Source organism: Emys orbicularis, chromosome 1 (genome assembly GCF_028017835.1).
Source record: "Emys orbicularis isolate rEmyOrb1 chromosome 1, rEmyOrb1.hap1, whole genome shotgun sequence".
In the NCBI taxonomy this organism is placed as follows: Eukaryota; Metazoa; Chordata; order Testudines; family Emydidae; genus Emys; species Emys orbicularis.
Window position 1 is genome coordinate 251157477 of NC_088683.1, and position 24626 is coordinate 251182102.

The following is a 24626-nucleotide window of genomic DNA, read 5'->3' on the forward strand; positions in this document are numbered from 1 at the left end:
CACCAGTGTTGTCCAACTGATATGTTTGATGGGATAAATTAATAAAATTGGAAATACATTTATATTTCATAAAATTGGGAATTAATATTCTTTAAGGCAATCTATGATGTACAGCAAATCAAAATGAATTTCACATCAGCTCACTTTGACCTTTTGTGTCCAGTTATTAAATAAAGCTTTACATCATAATAGATTGTATTACAACACATTTCATCAGTCTGGAAAAAAAAAGAATACAAATAATAGAATATGTGTAAGACAATGTTGGAAAGTTTTACTTATGGTAGGAACTTGCATGATTTTAGATCTACTGTAGTCAATGGCAACACCCCTGCCCCCACTGACTTCAGTGGTAGCGAGATCAAGATTTGTTGAGCTTTGGGCATAAATGATTTGTAAATTAATAGTTCCCAAGGTAATAGGATAACTTTAACTTCAAATAACTGTTTCATGACACTTTCCATGGTTCTGTTAGTAGAACACACCATTCTAATCCAGGACTAATCCCTTAATAAAAGTTGCTTTACTTTCTTTTATAATTGAACCACATTCACTGCACAGGCCTCTTTGTAGTGCGACAAAGTAAATAGTATCAGTGATTCTAAAGAAAAGGAAATACTGACATAGAATCTGTTTGATTGAAAAATGCATTTACTTTCATGTGTCTAAGTTGTCCAATGTAAAAGGGCCATTGCCATAAAAGAATATCACACTTACATTTTGCACTATTCTAACTTTATAAATATATATCAGGTTTGCAGTAAATATCTCTTCTAACAACCTGCAGATGTGGCATTGGTTAGATATACTAATTGTGTAAAATCTTATCCTGAAAGACACTGAAAAAACATTTACCACTCAGCGGTGGGTTTTTCTGCTATGGGTTTGATGTTGGTTGGCACTGGGAGCCTCTTTCACTTTCTTTCCCCAAACACGCCTGTGGAAGATCCAGAAAGATTGCTGACAGCAGTGACCCTGTGGCGGGGTAGCTAGCTTATCCAAAATAAAAGGGTTCTCTGGGGCTGATCCTCTGCTGGGGTACACTGTCATAGCTCCCTTGACTTCACGGTTTCCCAGGATGGGAAGTCAATGGAGTTTTGCTTGAGTAAGGATTGGAGGATTTGGTGCATTGTGCCATATCAGCACCCGCTCTTGGGAATGTTCCGTGTACTCATGTTGTGCCATATATTCTTGGGAATGCTCACTTGGCATCAAAAGAGAAGGGTGCTGGTGGGGCTTTCTCGGTGAGGGACTTGGAATTTAGGAATTCATTCCCTTGTCATATTCAGTTGGCCTTCAGGGCATTTTTAGAAGGGCTAACATTTATGCAGCAGGGACTGGGACCTGTGGCTGCAGGGATTTGATTCTCTTTCTGGTTTTGGAGACTGCTTTCGTTATACAGTGTTGCAGTTGAATATATATAGGGGGCTGAGTGCCTTGGATAGGTGCTATTAAATATTGTATATAAATCTGAATAAATAAGTAAAGCAATTGAAGACTTAATCCAGCATAATTAACTGAAGCTAATTGTAAAATATTCCCTTTTAAAGCAAACTGAATTTACAACAAAAGTTTTCATTCAAGTTGGGATTTTGTGTGTGTTCTCTTTCCTGCTAATGGCAAGAGAAGTGTTCACTGCCAAATTTACACATTGGAAGTGCTTGTAACTATGTGCTGTAATCCAGCCCAGGTGGAATGATGAGGGCGCTGCAACTTCATCTCCCTTCCACTGTTGTTGATGCACCAACTGCAATAATATTTCAAGTCACTCCCTGTCTCTCTGGATAGTTAGGGGAAGGTCAGCTATTTTTGACTGGCCACGCCTTGATAGAGAAACAGAGTAAAGCTCTTCCATCAATGTCCTAAAATAGAAGGGCCTTTCCATCTGTCAGGCTGAAGTCAGCCTTGTGGAACACAAGTCAGGGAACACAAAATCAACCCACCAGGCACAGGGAAAAACAGAAAGGCAAGGAAAGAGAAATTTCTTCAAACACAGGCTGCATTCTCCAACCAGCACCTATTGTCCACTTGCCTAATTTTTTACTTTGAGAGGGTTGATTTTTAAAATAATAAAAAAAAATATTCAGATTCATTTGGAAACAAATCAACGATGAAACTGAGTGTGGGGATATTTTTTGGAGGCTTCTTCGGGGCGCTGGGAGTTTTGCTCTTTTTGGTGGCCTTTGGGACAGATTACTGGCTTCTTGCTACAGAAGTTGGAAGATGTTCAGAAGGTCCAAACAATACCACGGTTAGTATGTATATTTTTTCTTTAGAATAATAGCTGGCATTAGTTTCACAGATGTGAAAATTTCTTCTTCACGTAGAAAGAACATACTGTATGGACACTAAGTCTGACTCTGGTGTTTATAGGCCTGATCCAAAGCCTACTGCAGTTAGTGGATTTTTATTGATTTAATTTGGCTTTGATCAGGCCCATTGTGCTCAGAACCACGAGATGCAATCTGAGCTTTTGACAAAGGAGCTATAATTGTACAGGTTTTCTTTAAATAATCTGCATTCAGGTAAGATGCGTTTTCTTATTATTTTTAACTAAAAACCTATATTTGATGGGATTTGATTCTGTTAGCTACCTGAAAAATGCCTTGACTGTGCTCATGCATTCAGGCTACAAAGATTGTGTTTGTTTTGTGCAGGAGGAGAAGGTCACTTTCCACCATGAAGGTTTCTTCTGGAGGTGCTGGTTTGCTGGAGATGTAGAAGAGGACACTAACAATATTTGGAAATTCTGGTACAGTAAGTGTAGTTTATATTTTTACATTACCTTTACCATATTGATTCAAAGGCTGAAATTCTTTTTGTTGGTCATCTGGTGCAATATCTATCTATCTATCTATCTATCTATCTATCTATCTATCTATCTATCTATCTATCTATCTATCTATCTATATGCTATTATCTCATAAATAAGGACTCTCTCTCTCTCTCTCTCTCTCTCACACACACACACACACGATTCTGGCCCCCAAAATGATTGCTTTTACTGCTCTGCCACTGCAAATCACTCTTACAGCTGCCCTAATTGGGCATTCTCCCTAGGTCAAGGAATTCCCAGATGGCATGGAGCTGACAGTGCTGGTAACCCTTACTTGAGCAAAACCCTCACTGAGGTTAATGGGGCTTTTGCCTGAATAAGAACTTGGAGGCTGGACCCATAGAATTCAGTCTGCCACTTTAGAGAATGTGTTTAAAAGTGTTCTACTCAGCACAAATACAACTCATGATCATATGAATACTAGACATTAATGTTTAGGCTTTTTTTCCCCCTAGCCAACCAATCGCCGTCTAAGAATTGCACACATGCCTACCTTTCTCCATTTCCTTTTATCCGAGATGAACACAACTCAACCTCCTATGACTCTGCAATCAGTAAGTATTTTCTTGGCTTCAAATGTATACAGTGCCTATAGTTTCAGGAAAACAATTTGGATACATCAGTATGAAGTAGCTTTATCATTTCACGCAGTTTAATTAATGGAGCTTTGGAATTTCATAGTCCATATGATTTTAAACTGTGTTTGGAAGTAAAAATATAAGTAAAAATTCTATTTCACCAGGACTGGACTGCTCATTTCTGGAAGCCATAATATTTAGGTTACTATTCATTTCACCAGGACTGGACTGCTCATTTCTGGAAGCCATAATATTTAGGTTACTATTCAGCAAAGACTTAAGCACATGCTTAACATTAACCATGTGACTAGTCCCATAGAAGTCAATGGGACTACTCACAACCTTAAAGCTAAGCATGGGCTTAAGGCCTTTGCTGGATAGGGGGCATAGTTTGCAAATGTAAAATTTCCTTTTTAAGTGTGTGTTTTTCTGTTTTCCCAATAAACAAAATATCTTCCCCCAAAATTCTTAAAATTGAATATAAAAGAACCATTTAGTGTCTTCAAAGAGCAAATTTATCTTAAACTTCACTAAACTTAGAATCAGTCTCATAGAATTAGGTTGTCCATGTGATGAATTATCTTACTGCATTTATTTGTGCTTTTCTCTGATTGGTTGAGTTAGTGGTTCCCTCCAGAACGATGTTTTTTGTTCCTGTGTCTTTGTGTTGGGGTTTATAATGGGGTTCGATCACTGCTGGGATGCCTCCTTGTAGCTGGGTCTAGAGATCAGCTCTTGCTTGGTCTGGCACTCCCTTCCATTGGTTCCCTGCACCGTGTCCCCCCCCCCCCGGGATTTGGGGTGCTCCCTCTCCGTGACTCGACCTTCCAGCCAGATCACTATTTAGTCCTCCACTTCCAGGGTGTCAACGTCCCACTGGACAAGCTGTCCATATGCCATGTCAGACAGTCTTCTGGTCCAAGTCCAGGTCCAGTGGCTGGTAGGTGAACCCCGGCTCACCACCATCTCCAGGTTCCATTCCAGGGACCCGATGCCTAGCAACCACCATCTGCTCAATTTGAGACCCTGTTGCTATTTCCCTGGGCACCTTCCTACCTCACTTCTTTGTCTTTTGCCCCACCTCAGGATTTACCAATGTGAGCTTCTTCTATTTGCAGTGGCTACCCCACCCCTCTCGGCTTCTTGCCACTCTATAGTCCAGGGCTTACTCTCCCCATAGATCTCCTTCTCTCTCGCCAATTCCCTTTCTCTCTCTGGAGTGACTGTAGAGCTCCTCCCTATAGCTCCGTCCTGCTCTCAACTTCCTGGCATTATATAAGCCACAGCCTGTTCCTGTCCAGCTGGGCTTCATCTTCAATTAAACTTTGTCCCTGGTTCTCCTCCGGGTGCAGCCTATAAGGTCAATTGGCCATATTTAACCAGCTCATGCCTTGTGTGGGGTGGTGGACATATACCAGCTTGTGGGGGAGAATATGGGTACCTTCCATCCTGGAGTTGCTGAATTTGGGCCTGCAAGTCATCTCGCTCCATCTCTGGGTCACCCACCATGAGAAGCAGTTTACTGTTCTCTTCCATGGTGTTCTGGTACTTCTGCTAACACTCTAAGGCTTGTGAAACCACTTGCATGGCTTGCTCCACAGCTACCAACTTCTCTTGTAACTCCTGCCCTTGGTCTGCTCTCCCTCAGCACTCTTTCCCTCAGACTCTGAGTTCCCCACTGTATTGGTTAGTCTCTGTATTTATCCCAGTATCATTCAGTTTTATCTTCATGGGACCATTTCTTCCTTCCAGTTCCTTCCCATTTTTCGTCATTACAGACCTGTTGGCCTTCTCTACTACTGCTACTGCTACTACTACGCCCCTATTGAGGGCAACTGGCTCTTCCTTTCTTGAAACCTTGCCCTTTTCCTAGCTACGTTTTACCTTCTCGTGAGGATTATGCCTCCTCACATGTCCCAATTCCCCACAGGAAAAAACAGGCACCTCCCCTTCCTGCTCTCGCAACAGGTGGGACTCTTAGTCTGTCCTGCATTCCTCCCTTCAGGACAAACCCTCTTGTCATGAACTAGGTAGGGGGATTCCCTTTTTTAAGTGTCCCCCCTGCCCACAGACATAACACTCTCTTGCCAGGCCTCCGGCCTCCTGGCCCTGAGATCTCTTTTCTGTTCCCTTCTGCAGCCTCTGAAAATTTCTTCTTGCAGGATCTTAAATAAATATTGCTGCTGTTCTGCCAGCTTTGCCAAATAGCTCTGCAGGTATAACGGTGCTTCCCACTGACTCTGTTGGTTCTCCAGGACCTGCGTAAGTAGCACCTGGATCCCCTTTCGTTGTTTTCTTTTGGTCTCCCTTAACCAGAAGCAGAAACTCAAGGGTCCCACTTGGGAGGGTGTATCTGCCTTCTCCTTCTGCAAAAAAGGCTTCTGCACACTGCAGCTACAGTGTCTCTTTCTAGTATGGTGTCTCACCCTCCCCTTGTATTGGGGGTGACTGCCATGCCCATATGCTTCACCAGATTTGTAACAGGGTACAACTCACCACTGGGGGCACCTCCTTATGGCTGGATCTGGGGACTGGCTCTTGCCTGGTCTGGCAACCCCTTCCATTGGTTCCTCACACCATGGCCCCTCTCTCTCTCTCTGGGACTTCGGGTGTTCCTCTTTGTGCCTCCACTCTCTGGCCAGTCACTATTTAGTCCTCCCCTCCTGGAGTGTCAAAGTCCTAATGGATAAGCTGTCGGTGTGCCACGTAAGACAGTCTTCCGGTCCAAGTCCAGGTCCAGTGCCATTTTCACAGTGACTGCTAGGGGAATCTGGGTCCGCCCTCTGTCTTCAGGTACCAGCCCAGGGACACTATGCCTAGCAACCATGGTCTGCTCAATCTCAGACCCTGTTGTCGTTTCCCTGTGTGCCTTCCCACCTCACTTCTCTATCTCCTGGTCCCCTCAGGATTTGCCAGCCTGAGCTTTCTCTGATCACAGTAGCCACTCCTCTCTGCTTCTTGCCAGACTCTAGTTCAGTGCAGGATCCCAGCGCTTACTCTCCTCCTAGAACTCCTCCCTAGCCAACTTCCTTTCTGTCTAGGGAGTGACTGCAGAGCCCCTCCCTGCAGCTTCCTCCTGCTCGCCACTTCCTAGCTTTATACTACCCCCAGCCTGCTCCTGCCCAGATGGACTTCATCTTCAGTTAGACTTTATCAGTCCTTGGCTCTCCTCCAGATGCAGCCTACTAGGTTAATTGGCCCTTTTTAACCTGCTCAGGCCTTTTGTGAGGTGGACACCCCATCAGAGTCTTACTGATATGTTTGTCATGTATACAGTGTAAGATTTCAAAACATATACTCTCCTAAAGTGAGATATATGAAATAATAACATTGGGATATTGTACTAGATTAACTCTAACATACTTTAGTAAGGACATTATTTTCTGCACCATGATTGGAAAACTGAGTTTGTACAAGTGCCATTTAAAACAAATTGGGCCAATTGGTGTGACGTTGATGTCAAAGGTCAAATCAAGGATTTTATGGAATCTAGGGGGAATTATTTTTCAAATGATCTATGGCTGGACGTCTTTCAGTCTCATAACGTATAGATACATGACTGCTGTATATCCTTGAACTTGCTCTATCCCTATTAGTAAGTGTTTTCAGGATTTGATTCTTGTTGCATATACCGCTTACCTAGGAAAATAACTTGTACTGTCAACAGTTCTGTTGACCTTTTAAAAATATTAACTAATAGTCCAGGAGGAGGTCAAATGTGGCCAATCAGGGTCATAGGTCAAACCCATGACTTTGCAGCACACCAGAGAAATTTGTCTTTCCAATGTTGTGGAACCTTCCTCTCCTAATAATCTAGGAGGAGTTTGCATCCAACCAGTCATTCATAAATTCATAAGGAATCCCCAAATTACATTATATGATTACACAGAAGTGGACAAACAAAGAATAAGAATGGGAGAAAGGAACATCATCAACATTTCTTATTAATTTTAGTTAATATTTGCCAATAGATCCATTGCTCAAATATAATTTACCTAGCAATATTTCATATTAGGAGATTAAAAACAGGGAAAATTGTACTATAGGTGATGTCCCAGGAACTCTATATTCAGAGCCATCCCTACTATACAAATAGAAACAGTTGGATTGCTTTGGAGCTCATTAAAATTCTGGTAAGAAAGAGATTGTTTCGGCATCCAGTTCATGCCACACAAGTTCATTTTCAGCATCTGAGTCTAATTTTTTATTAGAGCAGATATTTATATTCAAGAATACTTTATCATGATCATAATAACTCCCTTTGCTATTTAATGCCTTTTTACATTATCATCATTTTTGCTAGTACAGAAATTTACTCATCTTTAGTCTAGCACTCTCCTATCTACAGTATTTTAGTAGAACAAGCTTTTGACAACTTGCAGGATCAGCATTTGTTAAATTAAGAAATACTAGAAGTGTATCCTTTTATTCTTAACATACCCTGGGTGAAATCTTAGCTCTGATGAAGTGAATAGCAAAACTCCTGTTGATTTCAATAGAGCCAGGATTTCACCTACACCTCTACCCTGATATAACACGACCCGATATAACACGAATTCGGATATAACGCAGTAAAGCAGTGCTCCGGGGGGGGCGGGGCTGCGCACTCCGGTGGATCAAAGCAAGTTCGATATAACGTGGTAAGATTTTTTGGCTCCCGAGGACAGCGTTATATCGAGGTAGAGGTGTATTACTTTTTGTATCCGTTTGGCAGTGTCCAATATTGTATCTCAACTAACCATACAACAAAAGGAAACTATTAAAATATTGATATTATTGCTTCCCTTTATCTGTTCTTCTACTGTTTGTTGATGGTCCGAGCTTACCTTAACCTCAACCTCAAGGTTGCAAAACAAATTCTATTATAACCCCCATTTTCACATGCTTAACTTTCTCAAACGTTCACCCTTGGAGGTAAAATCTTCCACAGTTTGTCTCTTCCTGAAGGTGAACTATTTTTCACATTATTTGAACTGTGACACTGTGAGGGGTAAAAAAAAGAATCACTTTTCCTTCTGAAAAAAATTCTAGCCACCCCTTTTGTAACATGAGTATTGCAAAAGAGATGCTCTAAACTCAAACAAAAGTTATGGGATTGATGCAGGAATTACTGGGTGATGTTCTATGGCCTGTGTTATGCAGGAGGTCAGAATAGATTATTTCAGTGGTCCCTTCTTGCCTTAAAATCTATGAATCTGAGTAAAAACAACAACTGAAGTTTTAAAGCTAAAACATGTGTGAAAAAAATATAATATGTGTGCATGTATGCAATTTTCAAAGGTGCCTAAGTTTTTCTCTAAACTATTTATTTTTCAAACCAAGTAAAGGCAAAAGGATTTGGCCCTGTATGTGCTATTTGACTTTAATGGGCTTTGCATCATATCGGAACAATTTGGCGCTAGCTGCGGGCTGTAGTGGAAACCCTAATATTCGTGCTTTTCCGGTCCCACACTGAGATCAGTTATTTGTGAAAATCATTTCCAGTTAAAGCTGCTCAGGCAGAGGAAAGAAAACAGTCTCCCAAGGCCAAGGAGTTTCTAAACCTGGAAGATTTAAATAGCACACAAGGCCAAATTCCCTGCTGGGATAACTCTGTTAACTTCAATGAAAATTTGGCCCAAAGCATTTAGGGGCAACAGTTCAAAGGGGCCTCCATCCACCCTCCATTTGTTTGCTTATTCCTTTGCATGCTCAGTTTTTAAGCTGCAATGCTTGTATGCTCAGGTGACAGTGATCAAAATTGCACATGCAGATGGAGGCCTTAGAGCAGGGGTCGGCAACCTCTGGCACACGGCTCGCCAGGGTAAGCACCCTGGCGGGCCGGGCCAGTTTATTTACCTGCTGCATCGGCAGGTTCAGCCGATCGTGGCTCCCACTGGCCGCGGTTCGCTGCTCCAGGACGATGGGGGCTGTGGGAAGCGGCGCGGGCCGAGGGATGTGCTGGCCGCGGCTTCCCGCAGCCCCCATTGGCCTAGAGCGGCGAACCGCAGCCAGTGGGAGCCACGATCGGCCGAACCTGCCGACGCAGCAGGTAAACAAACTGGCCCGGCCCGCCAGGGTGCTTACCCTGGCAAGCTGCGTGCCAGAGGTTGCCGACCCCTGCCTTAGAGTTTATGGCTGTCTTTAAACACTGCTAGATACATTTAAAATACAAGTTTACAAAACATCAGGCACAGAGCCCAATTCATTCTGCTGCTGAAACTCAGGCTGAAATGCCCTCACTCAGTGAGCAACTCCGGTAGAGATGTGGTAACTCAAACCACCCAGAATCTTGGCTTTTTCGGAGATTTAAATGTACATTGTGGTGTTCCTGGTTTTCTTGCATTGTTGCCCACACATACATGATCAGCTTTTAACAGTTAGAGTCACAGCTTCAAAACTGTAACTTGTTACACTTTATACAGTCACCATTATTTTGTGCTACTTTACACGTTCACTTTTGTAAACACCATATGTCTTTCTGTGGTAGAATGACAGTTTACAAAGACAGTGTGCAGATAATAGGCAAACACCTACAGACTCTAGCTGTGCTGCCATTGGATCCACTTGCACTGAATTTCATAAAATAGTAAAAGTTACAAACGAACAATGAAAGAAAACCAAAATTATTCTGTGCATAAATAAATGAATAAATCATCAAAATACATTAATCAGAAACACGCACACTCATTTGTAGCCATATAATTCTCATGATATTAGTGGGAACTGCACAGATAACACTGCACACTACTTTGAAAAAGTAAGGATGTGGTATTAAAATAGTAATGTATTGATATCATTATTAATGTATTGTATCTCATTACTTATACCAGATCACTTAACACCAACGTTCAAGTAGTATCTACTATGTTGTCGAATAACTTTTGCTACAATGTGTTTTTTGAAGTAAAGAAATATTATTATTATTTTTTCAAATCTGGAACTGATTGTGCAGGTCTTGCAATGCAAATAGTCCTGATTTGCATATGTAATCCCATTGGCCTCTTTGGGACTATTCCCAAGAATGAGGGTTGCAAGATTTGGTCCCTAGTCAAGACATTAATTTGATTTTAAAATTGATGTTTTCAAATTGATTTGCAAATAAAGAGCCATTCCTCAGCTGTTGTAAATTGGCATAGCTCCTTTGAAGCCAACTCAGAAAGCCACTGAATTTCATGAATTTACACTGATTTATACCAGCTGAATAATCTGACCTGTAGCCCTTAGTAGTTTTTTTCCTGATCCCATCTGACCATTTATATTTTGTGTTTTGTACAGTACTGAGCACACACTGTCAACACTTAACATATAATACATAATTATATGGATGCAGAATGTCCGTAGAGATGAGGAGAATTTCAGTTTTTTCAACTATTATGTTTTAATGACTGAATCAAATTTTTGACAGGTGTGTTGCTGTTTTGAGACTAACCTAATAGAACTAGCATACATTTCTAGTCGGTTAGTCTGTGAAATATTAGCCATGGCATTTGAAAATAATAATTTCTTATGTTACCTCTAGGGTTTCTATCTCCAGAGCAAGAATTGATAATACAGGCACATATTTGAGCCCAACAGCTTGCAGTGTAGTACGTTAATAAAGGAAACCTTCCAGCTATACATTTCCAGGGAGAAATATTTAACAGAGAAATGTATCAGCAGCATGAAAATTGTGTTTGTTTTACTGTTAAGATTCAGTGTTTTTTGTTTGTTTGTTTTTTTAAAGAAGTAATGATTACTCAGGGGTAATTGCTAGTAATGGAAATCTTATGAGAAAAAACTGTCTGGCAAGATTTATGGTGTTTCCAGCTGGGTTTCAGATAGGATGGGCTCAGTACTCATAGGATGGGCCCAACTGATCTCCCTTACATTGTTTTGACTTCAGAGGAGCCACTCCTGATTTACACTGCTGTATCAGGCCCTCTACTTCTAGCTTTTATTTTATTTTATATTGGGGGGGGGGGCATCTTGATACTTCTGTCCCTGGCAGAACACAAGAAGGTAAAGAAAAAAAAGGTTTAGTTCAGGGTTGGAGTTTGTGGGTTAATGTTCAGGTCAATTCTTATCCAAATCAGTTAGCACTCTTTTATCATGGTTACATACACCTGTATCCACACACATGTCAAAAAGGCTTTTGGCTTTACATTATTTTAATAAATGTATCTTTTGCTTTAAATTGTTGCTTTCTATAGACTATCAGAAATGTATTTGGTATGTTCTCTGAATGGACCAAATTTTAAGGCATTTGCAGCTAGAGTTGTAGGTGTTGCAGAAAGATAAATACAATAATTGGTATGGTTTCATGAATTTGGTATTAACATCTCTAGCTAGAGATCTGTTCACACCCTTGTTACAGTTGTGTCCTCAGCTAGCCAATGCCTGAATATCTTATTTTATAGTTTCTGGGGTATGCATCACCCTTGCACATGATGTGTGTGCTGTGGACTATTCAAGTCCTGATTCTCAGCTGCATAACATTTCACAATATATTTGTCACCAGTGATACTTTGGATGCCCTCTTTCTTTGGAAAATCCTCTCACATCCCTTGATGTAAGCTTTAAAACATGTGAGAGTAATGCTTAATGAAGCCAATATGATCATGTCCTATCATGTTTCTCTACATCATTGACACTGTTGTACAGCTGTAGTTATATTAGGCACCACCCTTTAAGTCTTTCTAGATCAAACATACCACTACTTTTCTTCTCTATCTATAGCACAGGTACATAATGCATTAAAATACCAGATCATGAATTCCTTTGCTAGCAGGGGTAGGGAGCTATTTCTCCCAGCTACCACGGGAACCATTTCTCAACATTCAGTTCACTGCTGAAGACCAGCCACTTCAGCTAATTAATAAATGATGTAGAGAAGCTCTGAAGGGAATCCCCTTAATCCTCAGTTGGAAAGTTGATGGTCAGGGTTTTGTAAATAAAGAGGGCTAATAAGGGAACAAGAGAATCAACCTGAGTGTTTCACTAGTGACTGAAGACGTTCTTCTTCAGGAAAAATAAATAAAAAGACAAAATTACATGCCAAGCAATTTGGAAAACTGGTAACACATGAAAATGTTAATGTTCCTGTGCTCTATTCTGAATGGAGCAGAGCAGACAGCCTGTTCTCCTGTTTTGTTCCAAGCACTATTATATTTTCAGGCTTGCCTGACACTCCCAAGGGAAGTTGTGTGTCGAGATGAAGGGAAAGTTTGCTGAACTGATTTATGGAACTGTTCAGTTTTAAATTATTGCACCATAAAGCGGTGGTATCTGATAAATAAGATAAATACTGTTGATAGGGTTACCTCAGAATGTGCAGTATTCCCTTGTACTTTCGTACTTTGACTGTAGGAAATGCCTTAAATACTACAAGTACAGTACTGAAGTTAGCTAACTCAGTACATCTGGGAAATTAATTTACTTAGGATCTGATTCTTCCACCCTGGCTACAGTTGAGTAGTACCTTACTCTGAGCCAGAACATAGCCTATCCTAAGCACTGTCTCAAGGGAGTAGAAGGAGTGTAAGACTCCCCGTTAATATCTTGCACGGGTGCACAATACTATCGCTTCTTGCAAGCAGTCTCCCCAGAACTACTATGTCCCTCCTTACATAGGTGTAGAGAGGCAGGGCATGGAGAGGGCTTTGACTCTGCTCCCTTCCCTGTAACGTGCCCGGCAGCACACTGGCATGTAGAGGAGTGCACGCTGCAACACTTATAGACCTGTTGCAGTTTACTCACTCCCCAAAGCAGCAGGGAGACAGAGAGATAGTGATTTGGGAAGTTATAATCTCCCCATCCCAGGCTACTTCAGGCAGCACAACAACATACTGTCCCTTTCTATGGGCTGTATTGCAAACTTAGGAGTACAGGTCTGTCGCATCTTACGCGCATTTAACATGCGCAATTTCAGCTTTACACGGTTGGCAAAAACAAAAACAAAACAAAAAAGAGAAAAATAACAATTTTAATACTGTACCTGTAGTGCGGGCGTTTCCGCCCGCCATTACACTCAATGTAATTTTGACTACTCGATTTTCGCTTTACGCGCTGACTACGGAATGTAACCCCAGCGAAAAATGCAACAGACCTGTAGTAGTGGTTTGACTTGTGGAGTAAGGTATTATTCAGTGTGAGTAAAGACTGCATAATTTGGCCCTTAGTTTTCCCAGGCGGTTGGCAAGTTTTTACATATCACTCGTGTGCAATTTGGGAGTATTTTGTACTTTCATTTTGGGCACTTGTGATAGCTCATGTTGATGGCTAAGAATGCATTAATGCATAGTACGCACTTTATACACAATCAGTCTAAAATAAAATGGCATTGTTACATGTAAATCAAGTTTTGAAACATTTAAGTCTTGGTTCTTAGACAGGCCTCATCGCTTTGGTTTCTAAACATCTTCCAGAGTTTAAAATAATGACAAAAATGTGTGTTACATAATCAGATAAAGATACTCCCTATTCTGCCCCCAAGGGGAGTGAGTTAGGTGGGATTTGGTGTATTTATTCCTGAGATGCCAATAGATTAAATGTTGCTGTGTGGGAAAGCAAGGTCAAAGAAGTGGGATATGCATTTGGATCTGAAGGTAGTGAGGTTCCTGGTCATCTATAGTTCCCATTGGAATGTATTCCAAAGTCAGTGGTCCACCACCAAGAATGACCTGTCTCCTGCACACACAAACCCTTAGACAGCTGCAGTTGAGAAGCGGAGTTGGTGAGATCTTGGAGAATGAGAGAGTCCTTTAGTTATCCTGGGTCTAAGTGCTTAAGGACCTGGAAAATGAATACTGAGATCCTAAAGTTGACTCATTGTTCAATAGGAACCCAGAGGAGCAGAAAAGTACTGGGGTACTGTTGCTGACACAGCAAGCTGCTCCATTTTGACCCATTACAGCCTTTTCAAAGGATGATGGTTTCAAGCCACCAGATATGGAATTGCAATATTCCAGTCTAGAAGTAATTAAGGAGTTCATGGACACCTGGCCAAGTTGGCATGTTGTTTCCTAGCTAGTGATAGATGAACGGATACATTTTTTGTGGCTGATGCTATGTGGGAGGCCAGTTTCAATGGACAGTACAGAAGGACTCCTAGATTTCTGACTACCTTAAAGTCTGGGGGCAAACTTCCTTAACTAGTGGAGACATCACATAGCGACAAGCACTGTAAAGTATTTCCCTTTGACTACCAGAATAAATTAATTCTTTCTTGAGTTTAGCTTCAGCCAACTCTTTCACAGCCATATGCTGATCTTGGCTGGACATTGGGATAGCTGAATGACAGAGGGCTTCATGGATGTTGTGAAGATAAACAGTTGAGTATCATCTAAAAATTGTTGGCATTTGAGTCCATAGAGACTCACAGTTTGTCCCCATGCCACTTGTAAATACTGAATAGGCTAGGAGAGTGGTCTGAATCCTATAGAATGCCACAGTTGAGAGCTCTGGTGCCAGGAGAGAAGTTGCCTGTTACCACCTTCTGGATGCAGCCCTTCAGGAAGGAGGCACACCATTTTAGAGTGTTTCCCCAGACTAGTACCACAAATGTCATTGACAACTGAGCATTTCAATACTGGTAGTGCTTCCCTCCATGTCTTTTACCATGACTTCTCCTTTTTCCCTTTTAGGAGACAATGGTTAGGATAATTTTGGGCAAATAAATAGTGGATTTGAAAAATCCCAATTTTTGGTTTTGCAAAGTTATATACTCTTGCCTGTCCACTTTGCTTCACTTCACTTTCTAGTGTGTAAAATTGGCAATTAAATTAGCAGTTTGCCATTATTTTTACAGGTGTAATAGGTAAATATTTTAAACAAAAAACCTGGAGCCATACATACAAATGTATATATACACACAAACCACCTGCCACATGTAGATGTTAGCAGGATTAGTTTATAACTAATAAGATAGTTATATTATTAGAACTATAAGCTTTCCTTATTCATGTGAAGGTTTTAATGAATCTGAATTAGTTACATTTGTACTCCCTTTGTGTTCATTTTCCATGAACATTTGAGCAAATCAAGGTCTGCTAGTAGAATTTTCACAGAAAGCAAATTTCAAAGCTGTCTGTATGAGTAGTTCCAGAAAGTAAATATTCAGATTACATACCAACATTTTTATGCTGAAGGTGCTTGTGTTCTTGTCCACTCAGAAAATAGAAACAATTCCATGTGACTTTTCTGACCAACCATAAAGATACAGAGGAAAGCTTTAGCCGGGTCTGTTTTTGCCAATATGTCCTTTTCTATATGTGACTTTCAAGTCTCCTGAGCCATCAACACAAAATAGTTGGGTGGTTATAGACTAGTTTAGCAGCTTAGGTTTTAAATGGGGAAGTAATGTCCAATGGGCCTGCAGATTGTGATGAAACTTCCTGAACTACCCATGTGAATATCACAATATGACACTTCTTCAAAGGCCCAAGACTGAAGGCCTTGAGAGATTTATTCCTTCAACCCTTGATTCACTGTCCATTAAGTAAGTCATGTAAGTATGTGTTTACCTTTAAATATGTGCTTAAATGCTTTACTGAACTGGGGCCCTAGTTCCCAGGAGATATCTCCATCAATGTTTATCTGTGGGGGAAGAACCCTTTGCACTGGATGTGAATCTAAAAATAGAGTTAGCTGCTCTGATAGCCACTCTAGGACAGATGATGGAAGGTCAGTCCTTTTCTACCCCTGAGCTGGCCCATGGATGCTAGAGGCATATGATTCTATGATTACCTCTCTGAAGCTTTGTCTGATTAATATTTAAAGCTCGGTTAACAAGAAGGTATTAGTTAACATATTATAACTAACACATTCTAAAAGGCAGTGTATTCTTCAACACAAGCTAAGCTGGTCAAGTTAAAGCCTGTAGACTTTTAGAACATATTACTTAGACGGTGTTAACTAACATCGTACAATGTACCTTAAAATCCTAGTCTAGACAAAATCTGAGTGACTGCAGACTGGCTGCTTCTGAAGAGCTATAAATTTGAAAATTTCAGTTTACAAATCCAAATGTAAAAGCTGCTTAGTTGTGTCATGCCAACAACAGTAGTACCACTTTTTCTTAGATGCTATCTGGTTTGCATGCTTTTCCTTAGCCAGGTAGAAATATTTTTACTGACTGAATTTCCAGAACTCTGCATTTTTCAGATCCAGAGTTAGAGATTGTAACAACTTCTAATTTGGCTAATAGGTTGCATTAGTGCACCCCTTCTTAAATTTACAAGAGGAATTTATTTTGCTATATTAGCCTTTGTCAAATGATGACTTAGCTTAAGAGACGTGCAATTAACCAGTTAAAAATTATTGTTAGAAACACTTTTTTGGCCAATGTATTACAAAACTCTTAGCCCATTTATCACCAGCTTCATCCATTAATTCAGCGTGGCTTGTCCTTGACTAACAGGGTCCTGTGAAACTTTACATTTTGAATTTAATAAAGTACAAAGAGCTTTACTGACAGAATGGGTCTGATTAAAAGCACTTAGTTGTTCTTCAGAAACATCATTTACATTTTTCTTTCCATTTTTGCTGCGTTAGGTTTTCTTAAAAACTATTCAGGACAGGATCTTAGATTGTTAGTGGTGATATTGGGCCAGCACTAAGAATATCAATATGTTACTACTTTTCATCCCCCTTCAACTTTGGTAGAACAATTGTATCCAGTCAAGTTGAGCAGTGATCCAAACGTTTCCTGGCTACCGTTTTGGTGCACCATTTTTTAAACTACTTAAATTTGGTCAAGTAAACGAACCTATTAAGCATACATACACTGTGTAAATACAGAGCTCCAGGGTTTCATACCCCTCTATTATATGTTTCATGATCACCAAATAAAATCTAGGGTTCAAAACTAATTCATTCCATATGGTAAAATATATACTCAATGGAAGCAGTCCTGGAATGACTGTTTGGTTTGATAATAAGAAAAATGAAAAGAGAAAAAAAAAATCTTTACTACAAAACTGTATTTGAGTTCTAAGGATGTTTGTGTTCTTTCCCTCTTTTCTGGTTCCCAGTTTATCGTGGTGTCTGGACTGTGCTCATGCTCCTGGGGGTGATCACTGTTCTGGTGGCCAGCTTCTTCATCATCTGTGCAGCTCCCTTTGCCAGCCATATTCTGTACAAAGCAGGAGGAGGCATTTTCATCGCTGCAGGTGGGTATCATGTACACTCAGTCAATGGTAGCTGTCAACACAGTGGGGCTGTTTTCCCCACTTTTAAATATTTACCTGATTAGCCCCCATAGTAAAAAAAATCCTATACTTCAGTGCTCTGGGTATGTCAAGGGCCTCAGTTGGAGATACTATTTCCAATGTTTCTTAGGCATAAATCTGTATAAAAGTTACATTTGGGTTAAGATAAAGACCCCAAAGATTTAAGTTAAATCACACAATTACATTTCAGTTTTAGATTAATATTCACAAACAAAATGAAATGATATTTACTAGCGCTGCCCATGGTAACATGATTTCCGAGTGCTTGATTTAAGGTGATATTTTTGCAAGAAAAACTATCATAATGGACTTTATTGAAGTTGCAAGCCACAGAACATTCATATGAGCATTATATCAGAAAGATTTTGAATGAGATTGGAATGCATGGGATTCTTAGTATTGTCTGTAAAGTGAAACTTGAATAAATAGTAGCCCTAAAAAAATTATCAACGAAGGATGGCTTATAGCTGAGTTCCCATCTCCTTGTGAAATTGTAACCTTAAAGACTCTTCTGACTCTCTGGTGTCCCTAAATATGTCCCCTAGTTAAAGTTCATGTGTTGGTTTAGATTTCATTTGTTACACACTTAGCATATTGTCCTTTTTTTACAGTTTCTTTATTGAAAATGTCAATTGCTATCCAGGAAATATGATGAAGAGCAAAATATGACTTGTATAGGAATAGTAATAGTAACAGCCCAGTTAAATTGAGCGGCACAATACAAAACTGGAGAAGTTTTTGTGTGTTTCCATTGGTTCTTGCACATCAGAGTACGGAAAGAAACTTTTCTAAAGCGATGATGTCCAGATGTATAATATACATTAAAATAAACACTAACAACATATATTCAAACATGCTGAGGCAAAGGCCATTTAGGCCTATTAAACTGGGGATGGATGTGTGCTGAGAAAATTTCAAACCCATTGGCCAAGTTGCAGGGTGAAAGTGTACACTGCAATGTAAGTCCAGGGTTAGCTGGGACTTGAATCCGCTGACCTGTGTTAGAGAATCTGGGGCTTGAGTGTCTACACTCATTCTTAACCCTACGTTAAGACTTTTCTAACTGGGGCTCTGGCATCCACACTACTATGCAGACCCAAGTCACACCAACCATATCCCAGACTCCCTAGTGCCCTTCTGAAATGTGGCTGCTGGTGTCCTTTGAACATGGTTCACTGTGGGAAATCTTTACTGCCCACCCTGCATGTTACAGGAAGTTTGAACAGCCTGCCAATGCAGCCTGTCGAGCAATATGAAGACCTCTCTTCAAGAAGTTCTCTTGCTTGCGCTTTCACTCCTGTGTCAGAAAACAGGGAGAGGTGCTGGTGGACATTTTGGCAGCCTTTTCTGACCTACCAAAGGCACCTGATAGAACTTAGGATGGAGGAGGAAGTGGAGAAGGCAGAGGAGAAAGAGTATGGCATGGCAGACTAGCACTGGCTGATGCTGCTCAGTACCCTCGGTATAGCCACTGATGCCTGCTGCTTAGACCAGCGCTTCTGGCACAGGGTCACAAGCACAGACTGGTGGGATCACATCGTCATGCAGACCTGGGATGACCAGCAGTGGGTCCAGAATTTTTGCATGAAGAAAGCTACATTTCTGGAGCTTTGTGAGCAGCTTGCCCTAAGCCTCCAGTGTAAAGATACAGGCATGAGGCCTCCCTTCCCGGTCCAGAAGCGGGTTGCTACAGCCATCTGGAAGCTGGCCAGCTGAGAGTGCTATAGGTTCATTGCCAACCAGTTTGGTGTTGGGAAATCAACTCTGGGTAATGTGGGGGCAGAGGTTTCTGAGGCAATCAGGCATGTGGTTTACCCCAGATAGTGGGCATAAAAGAATGTCAATGTGAGGTGGCCGTGGAAAATACACCCTTGTCCACAGTGTGACTAGCTATCTGGAGTTCCTGCTTCAGGAAAAGTTTGCAGCTATCAGCTTCCAGGATTGGATCAGAATTCATGAAGGAATCAACAGGATGCTGCATTGGCTTCCACCTGGCTTACCCTGTCATGGCTGCATGCAAACACGCAGAACTCCACATCCTTCCTCCACCCCGCAGCCAGCACATTTCTGGATAAAAATTCAAACCCCAGTCATAGTTGGGACACAGGATTTTGTCACCTATGGTTGGCATGAACTATGTCTAATTGAAATGGACTAGTTCTGGAAATGGAAAACATTTCCCCAAACACATGCACATAGTTCACTGTTTCCAGGCAGCTCCATAGACCGTTGAGGATTAGAGCAGCAAGCTTAAATGCATAGCAATGTGATGTTATTACTTTTAAGAAACAGGAATGGCCCTTGCAAAAATCTGTGTCTTGCCAGTAAAAAATACTCTTTAAAGGTATACTTTACTGTTTGCGCTTCCCAGGCACCCTTTCGAACTCCATGTGGTGGCGGCGGGGGAAAAGGACAACAAGGCACTAGCCATTAGCAGATGCCCTGGCTAGCAGCATGTTTCTCATAACTTTTGCATTGGTTCTTAGAGTAGAAATATCTCCCATTAGTGTAGCAATTAACATTAAATTGGAGCCAGGAACTTACTGGGATCAGGGGTGGCTTCTGTCCCTTCCGTGTCTGCTGCAGACTCATCAGCGGGAATATCAAACAGCTCCTCCGAGTATGGACCCAGAATTTGCTGCTGATCCTGTTCCAAAGCCTGCTCTGGGATCAGTTTCAGCAACAGAATGACTTCCTGGTCCTCAGTTGGTGCCTGCTGCTGACTCCTATTAGTCCCCAGGCTGGATTCTGAGGCCAGCAGGGCACCATCCTGGCTGACCAGGTAATCATGAACCATAATTGGCTCTGTGCTGGGTGCAGTACCCAGCACCCGGTCAAACTTCTCATAAAATGAGTAGGTTTTTGGTGAGTTGCCTGAGGTGTGGTTCTGATCCCTGGTCTTCCAGTACTCGCTCTTGAGCTGCTTAATCCACTCCCTGCATTGGTTACCAGTCTAGTAAATGTGCAAAGTTGCCAGCTCCTTCACTATCTGCTGGTATGCATGATCATTCCTGGTACTTTTACTAAAGGCCACAGTTGTGCTATCCTCAGACCAGAGAGTCACCAAAATCTGGCTGTGCTCCCATGACCATGAAACAGCACGCTTTGTAAAAGGCTTGTTCTGCTCAGTCTCCATTGCAAACACAGAAGGCTCTCTGATGGTGTGTTTGCAGCTCAGTGGTCAGAAGACAATGGAAGGGTTAATGCTGTTTTTACTTGAGTTGATTGGAGATTGTTGGGATAGAGAGGACAAAGGAAGTTGGCCCATGGTATTGTAAGATAGTTTTGGTGGACTCTCAGCACCTGAGTCAAGCAGGACTCCATCTACACTGCACAGCAATAGGGCTTGAACCCTGACTCCTGGCTTGATATGGGCTCAGACCCTTCACCCCCACAGGATCCTAGGATCCTAGGTCCAAGCCTGAGTCTGAGAGATGTGTGCAGATGGAATTGGGGTTTGGTGGCCCCCCAGGGACTCTAAGCTGCTATGAAAATACATGAAGGGTGCCAAAAAAAGGCATAAGTTTTAACCAACTTAGAGTCCCTCTAAACTTATCTCTGAATTTGCCCTAAATATACTCTCCTATATTCCTGCTTCCTTTTGTACTGGTGCCTACATTTTACATAAAAGAATAAGCAATGTTATGCTATTCCCTCACTTATTGACTCCCACAGCTTATTGGAACTGGTTGCCATTTTCCATCAAAGTAAAACTTTCTCAACAATAATAACACTATATTGGCAGGTTATTAAGTTGCAAGGGTATTACCTCCTTCCCCCACTACACTTCATCTGCTCCTCTTTAATGGTGTAATGTAAATATTACAAAAGCACAAACACTCGGAGCTGAAATTGAAACTTTTACTCTTAACTCACATATTACACAATATATTGTCTCCCAGTGTACAAGTGCACAATTGATACAAGCATCTTATTGAAGCATTGCTTTGTCAGTCTTGGGGAGTATGAAGTATCATCTTGTAGTAGAGGGAGGGAGTCTGAAGCACTGGGCCTGGTGCAAGATCTAAGGCCTAAGCCAAAGGCTGTAAACAAAAGTCAGGTCATGTATTAAAGCAAATTCTTAAAGGTTCACTGTCCAGTATATGAACTTGGCAAAGTTGTTGCTAGCATATTAGGCATTAAATATGTAAATATATTTCAAAGCTAGTACAGATACACCCCGATTTAGTACAAGATAAGATGGTATGACAGAACAATGAATAGGGATGTTGTGTCCAATATATTGGAAACAAGGGAAGGTAACACACAAATGTCATGAAACACGTAAGGTGGTACGCACATTATGTGTCTCAGTTGTTTGTTTCAGTCTATAAATGTTGGGGTACCTCACCTTCACCCTTTGTGTGGCCTAGGGGACAGCAGAAACTTCCGCTGCTGACTGAGCCACTCCTTGCCACTGGTAAATCATGTGTTAGTTTACCTGTAACCATGGAGCCAGGGCACTAGGACTGTGCCTTGAAGGCAATAAACCTGGCCAACTGCCTTTATCACCAAACCATGCCTGTGGTCTTTCTTTATGAGTAACATAAAGGTCTGCTAAATTAGCAGGCTGCATTATCTGCTAGTACGGATAACACTGGAGCTCCAAGAACAGAAACACTGAGCAGCTTGAACAGCGTTACAGAGGCAATGGCATTCCAGCCTTCAGCACTCAACAACACACACCAGTCTATAGAATAGAGATGTTTAAGAAATAAATTAAAAATATATTTACTCTATTGCAAGTTTTATTTTGTACAAAATAAGTTCTGTGAGGTAGAAACCAAGAGCTCTGGGCTCCATTTCTGGCTTTTCCATTGCCCTGCAGCATGACCTTGGGCAAATCACTTTATCTATCTATACGCCTGGCCCAAACTCTGAGTAAAATGGTGATAATAATCCCTACATTCCCTTTAAAGGACTTTGAGATCTACCTAAGGAAAGCCCTGCATAAGAACTAAGTATTTTATATTATTATTATTATTGATTATTTAAAAACCCCCAAACATTTGCATTTGTTCCTCTAGCTCCCACTTCATCATTTCTTTTTTAAAAGTTAAAAATTTATAGGAAATCATAGGGTATCTTTCCTAGCTTTAAATGCTTTATAAATCTTTATGCAGTGGTGTTGTTGCTATGTCAGTCCTGTGATATTAGAGAATCAAGGTGGAGGAGGTAATGTCTTTTACTATCCAATAAAAGATATCACCTCACCCACCTTGTCTCTCTTGTACAGCTTTATTCTTTTACAGGCTAAAAATCCTTGGAAGTCCTTTTTCTTTCTTTCTTTCTTTCTTTCTTTCTTTCTTTCTTTCTTTCTGTACAAGCTCTTATTTCAGAAGACATTAGTCTGGACTTGTGAGACAGCAGAATATTTGCATTTGTGATGAGGCAGTAGGAAAGCAGTATAAGCTAGTGGATAGGGCACTGGATACACTTGGGTTGTATTCTTGACTGACACTGGTCTGGTGAGTGACCTCGGACAAGTCACTTAACATCTCTCAATTTCTTCTCCACCCTTTTGTCTATTTGAATTGTAAACGTGTCAGGGAAGGCACTACCTCTCATTATTTGTTTGTACAGTACCTAGGTCACTAGGGCCCTTGTCTAGGCAGTACTGAAATATCAATAATAATTAAGAAAAGCTGAGAAATTGGACAAAATCCCACTCTGATTTACCAGGAGTGATACCAAAGAGAATGACTTGTGACATTATCTGGACTGGTACATTTTGAACCCAAATATGGCTGCTAGAACCAGTGGAGAACAAGTGTGTGTGTGTGTGTGTGTGTGTGTGTGTAAGGAATAATGCCTGCTGGATGCTTGAGGAAGTGTACTGAGAATGCTGACCTTGCAGCCAGAGCTCCTCCTTCAGTGCATGCAACAACAGTGGCTTTCATAGTGCAGGCAGTAAGTAGCATTATGGCTGCCTCCTGTGTGAATATATTACAGAAGGGGAATGGGTGCATTCCATAACATACTCACTGACAGCAGTAAAGCCTATAATTACAATGGGCCTAACCCTGCAAGGTATTGTGCACCTTCTGGGATGAATTTAGAGCTTTCTTTATGGGACTCACTAGCCCCCGTGAAATGCACAGCACGTTGCAGGATCAGGCCCTTGTGGGCACTTAAGATCAGGAATGTATTGAGGATTATTTCACTTTTTTACAGATAGAGACAGAATATGTGAAGAGAATGATGGCTTCTTTTTAGGTGCTCAATTAGGGCCAAAATCTGCCCTCAGATGTAACATGCCAACACCATTATTATTCTACGTGAGATCTGGTGTGCATATCTAAGATCTCACTATCTCATATAAAGGTCCCAGGAGTGATAATGACAGTGGTTAGAGTGTGAGGGAAGTCTGAAGTAAACCTGAGGGGGGGGGGGAAGGGATTATAAAAAGTTGCCTACAAATTAGAGGAGTTCTAATCTCCTAGGCACAAGCAAAAGGCTCACATCATTCTGTCCAGCACCTGTTGTCTTCATGTCTATGTAGTGAAAGATTTGTGCTATAAACAGCCACTTTACATTGACAAGTGAAAGGCATTTCTATGAGGGAAGAATGAGTATTAAAGGCCAAGAAACTGCCTCTTGAATTCATAGACATTTCTAAAGGTTCTGTATTCTTTTTCTTCTGCAATATGCAAAAGTATTTGTTTGAAAGAAATTCAAAAGAACAAATGCCAATGACAGAAAAGACTGACCTCGGAGAAGTCCATGTCTTATCACACTGCACAGTGCTGTGTATCAAACATGTGTGTTCTTAAAAAAAATAAATGCAAAATGGAAAGAAAAGGGGGGGAAAGTATTTATTTATCCTAATCTCTCTCAGACATATTTCATGTTCTAGAAGTAATTTCGCCCATCATTCCTGATTCATCCAACTGCTGTTTTATTCTATGCTTTGCAAGGGCAAATGGACACCCACACCATTTGCAAAAGGTCTACAAGCTGAAAAATGTAGAAATATACCACAGTCTGAAATGTTGCTAAAAATATCTGTTTCATAAAATTGTG

The 24626-nt window shown here is 41.0% G+C and overlaps 1 protein-coding gene across 1 annotated transcript in view; it reads left to right on the top strand.

Moving 5' to 3' along the window:
• Positions 1-2110: 2110 nt before the first annotated feature.
• TMEM182 (transmembrane protein 182) overlaps positions 2111-24626 on the top strand; it is a 30720-nt gene continuing 8204 nt past the window's right edge. The window contains exons 1-4 of the mRNA XM_065423777.1: positions 2111-2251; positions 2658-2757; positions 3292-3390; positions 17406-17543. Coding sequence (XP_065279849.1) covers positions 2111-2251; positions 2658-2757; positions 3292-3390; positions 17406-17543 — 478 coding nt within the window. The remainder of the gene's footprint in view (positions 2252-2657; positions 2758-3291; positions 3391-17405; positions 17544-24626) is intronic.